This window comes from Labeo rohita, chromosome 8 (genome assembly GCF_022985175.1).
Source record: "Labeo rohita strain BAU-BD-2019 chromosome 8, IGBB_LRoh.1.0, whole genome shotgun sequence".
NCBI lineage: Eukaryota > Metazoa > Chordata > Actinopteri > Cypriniformes > Cyprinidae > Labeo > Labeo rohita.
The window spans coordinates 24,640,796-24,653,164 of NC_066876.1; the positions used below are offsets into that span (position 1 = coordinate 24,640,796).

A 12,369-nucleotide genomic window follows, 5' to 3' on the forward strand; every position below is an offset into this window, starting at 1 on the left:
CTGTATTAGTAGAGTTACTGAGAGAAACATTTTACATTTTTATTAGGTGTTTTTGTTACTGTAGTTGTTATAATCTGTTTAGATGCCTAATATGGTAGGCTACATGTTTATAGCTTATATAACTTATGATTTATAAGTACGCCTAGTGGATATCAGGCATTAGGCACAATTGCTTAAATTTGCTTAAAATGAATAAAAAGCAACCCCATGAACTTAGGGCCTACAAGTAGCCTAAATCTTGTATTTGACTAGATAATCCTTAGCTAGTCCTAGAAAATTAAATCAATAACGATAGGCTAATAAAACATTAATAATAATAGGATTATTGTTTATTATTATTATTGTTTTAAAGCATTAACATAAAGTAAGAACATTCAAACAAAAGTTTAAAACGTCCTACAAACTGTGTAGTTTTTGTGGCACATGTCTGTCAGTTGGTGCATAAAGACTTTAAAATGACATACAATTAAAATTAAAACGCTCATTAAAAAGGAAATTGCTTTAGGCCAACACCTATTGTTTAATTTATAAATAGCTACAACGAACAAATAAATAACTAAAAAGCGCCTTTGTCGACATAACGATAAATTGATTTTTTTTTGTCCCGAAGTGATGTGTTCCGTCCACAGCTCGGACGGAATATTTCCACCATTTCCCCTAAATTATACCAGAAGAAGAAAAGGACCCGCCTTGAAATGGCAGCAATTAAGTGTCAAGAGTTTAATGAGACCTCTTCACCTTTGGGCTGCTCTGGTTGCGCGTTTTGTGCCAACGCGGGGTTTTAATTGGTGTTATTAAATAAATCAATTCTCTTCTTCCACTGATTCTTCAGAGGGTTTGACTGGCATGCGTAATTGATACGTTTGGGGTGAAGGCATTATGTGTGAACCGTTTCCGAATCCCTAATGCGGATTTCAAGTACATAATATACTGCACAGATAACCATTACTCCAAGAGTCGGACGTGTTTTAACAATGACTGGAATTTTGAAAAGTCGTAAATGTAGTTTTGGTAATTGTTGCGGTTGCCATGGTGAATAGAAGAGTGGATGATGTTTATGGGATGGAGGGAGCACATTTAAAGGCTGCTGTGTTTCGGTGCGAGATTTGGAAATCCGAAGCGCATTCACTACAGTCATGTCTATGGATCGCAGTGAGGATTTAACCAGCAAGTGCAGAGAAGTTACAAGCGACATTTGTATGGTAAATATATGTATTTTTTGCTTGACCATAACCTTAAGCCATCGATGAACCAAAAACTTTTCAGTGTGTGTTACGATGTAGAGTGTCAACTATTACTAAATTTCTAGGTTGGCTATCCAGTGAGGTTAATTTTTTTGCGGCCTTAAATAATTTTATAAACTTAAATAGTTTTGACAATTTTGTTATGTAATATGAATAAATCATAGAATAAAGCGTTAAATAATGACAATATCCTACCTATGCCTTTCCGGTGTACCAAAAAGTTACCTCCTCAGGCGAACGCGCTATCTGTTCGTAAAACGTAGCAGTGAAAATACGTTTTTTTAAATTGAAAATTAATATTTTATTAAATATGTACATTTTATATGTACATATAAACAGGGAAACAATGTGTCTTATAAAGTATATTACAGTATATTACTATATATATATATATTGTTTTGTACAAGTATATTACAGTCTAATTCTACATTTAATTTATTTGATTCAACAATTAACTTTTTATGTACAGATGTACATTTGATATTAAATGCATTGTTTCCCTCACCCATTGCATATTATTCTGTGCTTTACAGAGTGCACAGATTAACTATAGTTTTCAGTTGTGTGAAACTAATTTTTTTTTTTTTTTTTTTTTTGAAATTTATACATTTCCAATGATGTATGGTTTTCTATGACAGGGCAATATTTGACCAAGATGCAACTATTTGAAAATCTGGAATCTGAGGGTGCAAAAAATCTAAATATTGAGAAAATCTCTGTCCAAATGAAGTCCTTAGCAATGCATATTACTAATCAAAAATTATGTTTTTATATATTTACAGTAGAAAATCTACTAAATATCTTTTTGGAACATAATCTTTACTTAATACCCTAATGATTTTTGGCATTAAAAGAAAGATTAATAATTTTGACCCATGCAATGTATTGTTGGCTGTTGCTACAAATATACCTGTGCTACTTACGACTGGTTTTGTGGTTTGATGTTTGAAATTATAGACCCAATATCATTTCTGTTTCTACAGAGTTTACCGGGACTTATGGATGGCCTATCTGATCCGGGTTCTCCATCAGCTTTACCTCAAGCAATGGCATCTGATGCTTTCCAAGGCAACGCAGTTTGTACAAGGTGTGGAGAGCACATCCTAGACCGGTATCTCCTTAAGGTGAGAGAGATCATTTACTTAATATTTATTCATTGCATTGACTATTTGAAATGCCGTATGATCAATTCCATAATCCGTTTGTAATGTAATTTCTTAAAGGTCAATGACTTGTGCTGGCATGTGCGATGCCTTTCATGCAGTGTGTGTCAAACCACTCTGAGCGGACACACGACCTGCTACGTTAGAGAGCGAGAGGTCTTCTGCAAACTAGATTACTTCAGGTACTTCTGAATAATGTATATTATGTAAATGCATACAGGATGTTTCAGTATTATTAAACCTAATCCAAAAATGATTATGACAGGAGGTACCTGACATGGTGCTCGTGCTGCGGGGAAACAGTTCACTCCACAGACTGGGTGCGCAGGGCAAAGGGAAACGTTTACCACCTGGCATGTTTCTTGTGCTTCTCTTGTAAAAGGCAGCTATCCACAGGCGAGGAGTTTGCTTTGGTTGGGCAAAAGTTGTTGTGTCGAGTTCATTACGACAGCATGCTGGACAAACTCAAAGGTGCTGCTGAAAAAGGTAAGACAGGGTTTGTGCTTTAACTCTGTCCACCTTTTTGTAAGTTTTATGGGTCTGACTTTCAGTCTCATCTACATCCAGCTATTTTTAGCTGTACAAGACAACTTGTTTTTTTGCTTGTTATTGCAAATTGGTGTGCCTTACCATATTATTTTAATGTGTTATCTGAATTATGAACACACTGGTTTGTAGTGCAAACAGTTTTACTTCTGCGTAGAAAAATAAGGTGGGTAAAGCCTGCTGTATCGTATTTGATAAGCAGATTTCTTCTAAGGCCTCTGAATTGTCAACATGATCTAAACTTTGCTGAAAAACCTGATGCACACAATTTACTACATACAAGTAAAAGCTTTTTTGGTGTAATTCCTAAAATGTACACCTTCAGGTTGAGGTATGTATCTAAATCTGAAAAATGTACACATTTTTATAAAGTAAATGTAAGAAAATATTATACTGTTAGTAATGTTTCAAGATGACACTGGACTGAATCAGCTTAGGTTTATGTTTTAAAAATCATATAGTGTATCAAATACATCAGGATGTTTTACATTTATTAACAATATACAAACCATAATGAGAACATGAAAACATATAAATTCAGCTTTACGATACATCAGGCTTTTGAGGAACCTTTATTTGTCCATCTCTAAATATTTAATACAATCTCAATAATTACAATTATTTGTCTCATAATTGTATTGCATTGCATTATGTTTTTCTTCCATAATTAAAACTAGATCTTAAAATTGATTAAATATCATTTTACTAAGACATATTGTTGTGAGATATATCATGACTGATATGTGAATACATATCAGCAACTTTACCAAACTGCTGGTTTCCTCATTATTTATGAGCTCCACATTCTGTATTTCATGCTATATCAGCCATAAAAAATATATAATGGTATATCAATGATACTCGACAACAAACATATGCCTACTTTTTGTCTAGATTTTGTCTATTTGTCTATAAGTCACCAAGCCTGTATTTATTTGATCCAAAGTAGAGCAAAAACAGTACAATTTTAAAAATATTCTATTTAAAATAACTGTTTTCTATTTGAATATATTTTGAAATTTGATTTTAATAGGAATTTAAAATATATAAAATATATCCCATTTAAAATATATTTCCATTTAAAATGTTTTTAAAAATGCAAATCAGCATATTAAATGATTTCTGAAATGATCATGTGACACTGAAGACTGGAGTAATGATGCTGAAAATATAGCTTTGATCACAGGAATAAATTACATTTTAAAATATATTCAGATAGAAACAGTCATTTTAAATAGTAAACATATTTCACAATATTACTGCTTTTGCTGTCCTTTGGATCTAATAAATGCAGGCTTGGTGAGCAGAAGAGACTTCTTTAAAAAACATTAAAAATCTTTGACTGGTAGTGTATGCCAGGCTTTACAAGAATGAACTAGATATGATTTGCATAGTTTGTATAAAAATAATCCAGTAACATCTGAGGGTGAATAAAACAGTTTGGTTTTGAGGTCTTCTGGTTTGTAGCATGCTCGGTATATCTTACACATATTTACACCTGTGCCTTACTTTTCATTATTCCAGGAAAAACCGTCTCTCCTGAAGGTGCGTTGCATACAGGCTGTGAAATAAACCAAAAACCATCTAAAAGAGCACGTACCAGTTTCACTTCAGACCAGCTACAGGTAAACAAAAGCATCACTCTTGCCATTCAATATATGCCACATAATGAGTTCTGGGGTTTAAAGTCTTATTAAAATAGTTCAGTGTAAGCAATAATGAATCCCTGCAATGTTGTTACTGTAATACAGATTTCCCACTGGCTTAATGTCTCTGGCCCTGTTGACACTATTTTGATGTTTGTGGCTCGCAGATTATGCAGGCCCAGTTTGCTCAGGACAATAACCCAGATGCACAAACACTTCAAAGGCTTGCTGAAGAGACCGGGCTTAGTCGACGCGTCATTCAGGTTACATTCCTTTAGCAATTTTCTAAATTGTGCTGTTATATCTAACACATTTTACCATTGTTTAATGTATGTCGCAACAGACGAGACTTAATATGTTGTCTAAATCATTTCTTTGAATATCTTCCTGCTCAGGTCTGGTTTCAAAACTGTCGTGCCCGTCATAAGAAACACATTTCCCCCCCTCGTTCAACACCGACAGAAGGTGTGTCTTCACAACAACCTATGTCCGCCTTGAATGAGCAGCACTATTCACAAACATCCCTGCTTACAGCACTGCAAAGCACCTGCATCGATAGTGAGTCTCTTCATATGAACTCTTTAAATAGTACATTACCTCTTTTTAGTGTGGGAAAACTGCTCTATAAAACAGAAATACTGAAGGAGCATCAAATTTATTGGTGTTAAAGGAGAAGTCCACTTCCAGAACAACAATTCACAAATAATTTACTCACCCCCTTGTCATCCAAAATGTTCATGTCTTTCTGTCTTCAGTCGTGAAGAAATTATGGTTTTTGAGGAAAACATTTCAGGATTTTTCTCCATATAATGGACTTCATTTGTGCCCCGATTTTGAACTTCCAAAATGTAAATTAAATGCAGCTTCAAAGGGCTCTAAATGATCCCAACCAAGGAAGTAGGGTCTTATCTAGCGAAACGATCAGTCATTTTTTTCGGAAAATAAAAATGTGTATACTTTTTAACCACAAAAGCTTGTGTAGCACAGGTTCTGGGATGTGCGTTCATGACGCTACGTACTATTGAATCACGTCGAAAGGTCATGCCGAATGAAGGGGAAACCACAGACCCAGTGTTTACAAAGCGAACGCGCAAAGACTAAGAAAGTGCAAGTAAGTCAAACGCTGTTTACAAACAAAAAGGTACAACGTGTCGGACGAAGTTGTAGGAGAAAACAAGATGGAGTTTTTCGCCATACTCTACCTTTTTTTTAGCCGCAGTACACAGACGATGAACTTAGATGTGATTACTTTTAGTGATGGGAAGTTCAGATCATTTTACTGACTCGGACCTTTGAGTCTCGTTCAGCAAAATGAACGAATATTTTTTTTGAGTCATTTCGTTCATTTTAGCAAAATCAGTATCACATGACATCCCCATAAGATGAACGAACGACTCGAAAAACCCGAAGACTCGAAACAGGTGAACTAATTCCAGTACAGAACGAATCACTCCCCCGAGACGACTCGTTCTTCGCGAGTCACATTAAAGATTCGTTCAATATGAACGAATCGTTCAAGAACGATCCGTGGACATGCATCCCAGAGCCTGTGCTACACGAGCTTTTGTTCTTAAAAAGTATGCAAATTTTTATTTTTCAAAAAAAAATGACAGATTGTTTCACTAGATAAGACCCTTCTTCCTCAGGAATCATTTAGAGCCCTTTGAAGCTGCATTTAAACTACATTTTGGAAGTTCAAAATCAGGGGCACAATTGAAGTCCATTATATGAAGAAAAATCCTGAAATGTTTTCCTTAAAAAACATAATTTCTTTTCTTGGATGACAAGGAGGTGAGTAAATTTTTTGTAAATTGTTGTTCTGGAAGTGGATTTCTCCTTTAAATAAATGTTAGCGTCAGGATGACATACAACTTGTCCTTTGTGCTTTTGTTAATGGCTTTGTTTCTCTGTTTTTAGTGCATACACCATCATCTCTACTCTATCAGCCGTTACTGTCCCACCAGTCAACACATCTACCAATCAGCAGCAGCTAAATGAAATCCAGATGTAAACGTAGTGCCAGTCGCTCTACATTTATGCCACCGATACCTTTTTATTATAGTGTGTTTTGTTCCTATCCCATGTGGTTTAACTTAAAATAAATAACTTCTTGTCATGTGTTTATGAAATACTTTATTTCCAAAATCATCCTTGCATGCACTTGGATTACATCATACAGTGTTATTAAAGCCTTGCAAAATAACACAATATATGTTTATAAAAATAACGTTTACCACACTGTAAAATATAATAAGAATTACATACCAATGACATGATTAAGACAGGTGTTAAACTCAAAATACAATTTAGATGAATTACGAAAGCTGAATATCAATCACAGTTCACATTCAAGTGTTCTTAAACAACATAAAACTAGTAATGAATAAACGTAATACTTGATAAGAGAAAGAGCAACGAATACTTCAAACTGATGGTAATGACATCAAAATATGAGCAGAAATTAGTTCACATAAAATAACTACCGCTACTCTGTACACATATTCATATCAAGGTGTTATTAAGATAAATTCAAGTCCTTCCCTGACTAAAATGAAGTGTGAACGGACACAATCAAATCACACTCTGAAGGAGCGAGGAGTGCAAGTAACCTCCTACTGCTAGAGAGCAATCGGCTTGATGAGAAATGCAGTTGGGTGGATGAATAAGAGCAGTAATGAAAGAATAAATAGAGTTATAAGCTCTGCACAGCAGAAAAGGGCTCATATCAACATGTGGTTGAGGTTAAAAGAGCTGTTAACTGTGTATTAGAATAAGGCACTTCAGCTGAACTGCAATTACAAACTGCAACTTATAAAAGTTGAGAGAAATTCATTTAGTGAAAAGCGAATAAATGTTACCGGTCATTTTCTCAATATGAGAGAAGTGGCAGTTTCACCCCAAATGGGTGTTATGGCTAATATAAAAGACAAGAATCGGTTAAAAATGACTAAAATCTATAAAAATCCATACATTTCTACACATCCATAAACACAAAGTAATCTCAGTTCATTTAGTTGCGTACTGTCAATTATATTTACTTGCATAATGAACAAAAAAGATGCAGATCTACAACTACATACGTGACTGAATATTGCTTAATTCAAAAAACAGAATAACCAGAATCTGTTTTACACGTCAGTGCCTTTTGTTTGGTTGCTACTTCTTCTGTTTTCTACGTTTCTTTTTCTCCTCTGGTCTCTTGTGGTTCTTCTTGTTGAGGATGGCACGCAGGCTGCTGGCCATGTAATACGGACGGCTCGCCGAACCGTCGTTCTTCTCCAGATCGAGCACTGAGAACAGAAGCACAAGCAACATTAATGCCAACTAATCATTCATGAATCAGAATTTGCTGCTTAATTTTATTGGGGAAACCTTGATATATTTCTTTCAGGACGCGACAGTTGTCGGCCCGCACCACAACAGCTAAAGTCTGTCTACATTGGACGCGACAAAGCGACTGTTGCAAATCATTTGAACTTTGTGTGAGCACGTCATAGATAGAACGCGATAGTAGTTTACTGTTGGGGATTTGTCGAGTCGCATCCACTTTAAAGCATCAATTATTATAATGGGTTCTACTGTATTTTGTCGCGTCGCTCGCGTCCGGTGTAGACACAGTGTCTAGATGAACAAAAAGTTTAACATTATATGTAACCCTGGACCACAAAACCAGTCATAAAGATCTTTTTTTTTTTTTTTTTTAAATTAAGATTTATGCATCATCTCTTAAGATAGGACAATATTTGGTCGAGATAAAACTATTTGAAAATCTGGAATCTAAAGGGTGCAAAAAAATAAATCATTAAAATATTGAAAATCACCTTTAATATGAAGTTCCATATGAAGTTCTTCGCAATGCATATTACTAAGCACAACGTTTTGATATATATTTATGGTAGGAAATTTACAAAGTATCTTCTTTCGGAAAAATCAATTATTTTGACCCATACAATGTCTTTTTGGCTATTGCTACAAATATACCCATGCAACTTAATACTGGTTTTGTGGTACAGGGTCATATATATCTTTATTTTAACTTTTGATCAATTTAATGTGTGCATGTTATGCAAGTATTAATGTATTAAAAGTATTAATTTCTTTTTTCTTTGAATGGTAGCGAATTACAGTTTATACAAAAATATTAAGCAGCAAACAACTGATAATAATAAATATGTTTCATGAATACCAAATCAGCATATTATGAAAAATCGTGTGAAAATTCAACTTTGCCACCACAGGAATAAATTACATTTTAAAATATATTAAAATAGAAAACTTTTTTTTTTTTTTTTTTTTTTACACATTGTAAATTGTAACTTTTTACTGTAAATAAATGCAACATAAGAGACTTTTCCCCCAAAAACATTAAAAAATTGTAACTATTCCAAAGTTTTGGACGGCATACACTGCCGTTCAAAAGTTTGTAATCAGTAAGACTTGCAATGTTTTTTTTAAAGAAGTCTTTTATTCTCATCAAGGCTGCATTTATTTGATTAAAAAAAAAAAAAAAAAACCCGAAAAAGAAAGTAATATTGCAAAATGTTTATACAATGTAAAATAATGTTTTTTTAAAGCTGAATTTTCATGAGTCATTACTCCAGTCTTAAGTATCAAAAGTATAAAAGTATTAATTTGATTCAAATAAATAAATAAATAAATAAATAAAATGTACTGACCACACACTTTTGAACGGTAGTGTATATTATTAGAAAATATCAATATATCAGTTTTAAATAAATGCTGTTCTTTACAACTTTTTATTCATCAAAGAACCCTGATTCCAACATTGATAATAAATCATCATAAAGATGCTGAAAATTAAGTTTTGATCACAGGAATAAATTAGATTTTAATGTATATTACAACAGAAAAAATGTTATTTTACATTGTAATAATATTTCACAATATTACATTTTTTCAGTATTTTTTTAATCAAATAAACAGCCTTGATAAGCACAAGAAACTTTTTTAAAAAACATTAAAAGTCTTACTGATCCCAAACTTTTGAATGGCAGTGTAGATATTATTTTAAGCTGAGAATGTAATGAATAATATTGATAATAAAATTTGTTAGCATTCTGAAAAATAAGAAAAGAATCAAACCATTCATAATATTTAGTTCAGCTTTATTCTAATGGAAAAAACACATTTCATGTTTACAAAACGTCCCCCATTAAAAGACAACTTGTACTGAACTTCACAGAGTAGACGCAGGATTAAACCCGTCTACAAAATTACAAAAAAATGGCTTTTATGTTCCTTTTATAAATTGAACTTGAAAAACTTTCAGATTGATTGCAAAAAACCAAAGGAGAGCAGCGCTCTTCCTTTTAAACTAGGCACAGTTACTAAATACTGCCATCAGAACACCTGAAAATTCATAGATTCTATCAAAACATGGATATAAGAGAATATACACTGTATCTATTAAGATACCCCAATACAGTAGCATTTGCCATTGGACTATGACAAAGTTAATATTAAAATCATGTGGACTAAGTATTCAGTCAATCCATCCACATGCACATCAATGTACTGCATGAATTTATAAACCAAAAATGACATGAAAAGGGCTGTATAGAAAGAGTAGGAGGATACTGCAAGATAAATAGAGTAAATATATAGAATATAACTTGCTTTCATAATTGATTACCAGAGTATTATCAGACCTTAGTTCAATCGCTTTGCTCCAGAAGACAAACAATAGGTAAGGCAATGATGGACAGAATCTCAGCAAAAAGAAAACAGAAGGAAAAAAGTAAGGGAAAAAGTTCAGCAGGAGTCAGTCAGTATCAGCAGACAGTGCAGAGAGAAGATCGCTTCTATAAACACTATTTGATTCCGTATCCCAGAAGGCCTTGCTGTGCTGCGGGAGAGATGCAGCGTGCTACAGTACTAGCGCTGTTCTTCACGTGTTCAGACGTCCCACTGAGGTGACAGTTTCAGGACACAGCATACTTTTTGCCTGCTTGATCAGTTTTGTTAAGTACCCTGTGCAGGCCTGGAGGCATGTAATACGGTTTGGAAGGACTGCCATCGTTCCTTTCGAGATCTTCACCTGAAGGGCGTCCCCAAAAATCAGATGACGGAACAGTGGAAGAGGAGTGAAGGAGGAAAGACAGAGGGTGGCAAGGAAAAAGGGAAAAAAGAAATAAGAAAGCAGAGTTAGTCAGCAGTTTGAAAAGAAAGTATCAGTAGTGAAAGTATCAGTATTATTATTAGAGAACTGAAGTGATTGAAATCATGCACAGAGAAGAAGAGGAAAGGTAAAGGAAGACACACGCACGAATATTGCAGATTTAATAAGGTGTACTTACAGAAGCAGAGGAACAATGTATCTACACACATGGCGTAGACGTTAAAGAACCCGTGTGCGATCATATACGATCCAAATATCACAGTCTGTAAATGGAAAGAAAACAGATTAAAAGAGAAATTAAATGAGAATAAATTAGGGTTCCCAACATACCTCTTCATAGAAGCATTTTGATAATGTCTTTCAATGACTTTTTAAAATGTTATTTTATGTATGTATGTATGTATATATATATATATATATAAACATGCAATATATAATAATTTATTTATAATGTATTTATAATAAGATTTAAATAACAAAAGAACGTAATAAGTCTATTTTTTTACATTGATTTCTTTAGAAATTAACAAATATATAAAATGCATATTGCAATATTTAAAAAAACATGATTTTATAATATAACAATTTATTAATATTTAAATCACTGAAGACTGTGATAATTCTACATTTTTCAATTGATTTTTTTAATGAATGAACAAAAATATAAAATGCATTATACACACACACACATATATATAGTTTTTTAAATGTATTTATATACAGATATACATATAATGCATTTTATTTTTTATATTTGTTCATTTATTAAGAAATTAAATTTACAAATATAGAATTATTAATCTAAAGTATTAAAAAATTGAATTGTTATATTATAATTTAATATATATATATATCGTAATGAACAAATATATAAAATAAAATGCATTATATGTATGTATATATCTGTGTGTGTGTATACATACACACATTTATTAATATTTAAATCACTAAAGACTGATAATTTTATAGTTTTAAAATTATTTCTTAATAAATGAACAAATATATAAATATATAAATCTGATATATATATATATATATATATATATATATATATATATATATATATATATATATATATATATATATATATATATATATAAAGTTCTTAACTAACGAACTAATATATAAAATAAATGCATTATATGTATGTATATATGTATATGTATATATATGTCCTGATAATTTTATAGTTTTAAAATGATTTCTTAATAAATGAACAAATATATAAAATGAAATGCATTATGTATACACATATGCATACAATTTTATAATATAACAATTTATTAATATTTAAATAACTAAAGACTGTGATAATTCTATATTTTTAAACTGATTTCTTAATAAATGAAGAGATATATAAAATACATTATACACACACACACACACACACACTTCTACAACTAATTTCTAGAAGCTGCAATGCTTTCACTCACCAAAAGAGGGACCCAGTAATAATTTAATGATGGCACCTCTTCCTGGATCACTGGTATTTGGCGGGTAAAGAAAAAGAACGCAAGGACACCTGCAAAACCATATTCACAATATCAGCAAACAAAAAGAGCCAGGACGGCAAACAATGTGACCTCATCAATAGATTTTGTGTTTATAACTTATGCGTGTATGTAGACAGA

General features: G+C 32.5%; 2 protein-coding genes across 8 annotated transcripts in view; one reads left to right on the forward strand and one right to left on the reverse strand.

Annotated features, from left to right (window-relative positions):
* Positions 1-1,029: 1,029 nt before the first annotated feature.
* On the forward strand, positions 1,030-6,667 carry LOC127169999 (LIM/homeobox protein Lhx8). The gene is given in 9 exon segments (XM_051117719.1): positions 1,030-1,086; positions 1,089-1,202; positions 2,228-2,368; positions 2,468-2,589; positions 2,673-2,893; positions 4,478-4,578; positions 4,767-4,862; positions 4,995-5,157; positions 6,517-6,667. Coding segments are annotated over 9 exon segments (1,092 nt in total). The 3' UTR covers positions 6,594-6,667.
* Positions 6,668-6,715: 48 nt separating this feature from the next.
* The window catches only part of slc44a5b (solute carrier family 44 member 5b), a 41,071-nt gene continuing 35,417 nt past the window's right edge, over positions 6,716-12,369 (reverse strand). For 5 of the 7 annotated variants that reach the window (XM_051117411.1, XM_051117414.1, XM_051117410.1 and 2 more), the window contains 3 exons: positions 12,172-12,260; positions 10,917-11,001; positions 6,716-7,889 (listed from right to left, as the gene is read on the reverse strand). In XM_051117411.1, the coding sequence (XP_050973368.1) occupies positions 7,756-7,889; positions 10,917-11,001; positions 12,172-12,260 (308 nt within the window). In that variant the 3' untranslated portion in view covers positions 6,716-7,755. Of the gene's footprint in view, positions 7,890-9,708; positions 10,658-10,916; positions 11,002-12,171; positions 12,261-12,369 lie in introns of those variants that run through there. The other 2 variants (XM_051117416.1, XM_051117413.1) reach the window with 1 other exon arrangement.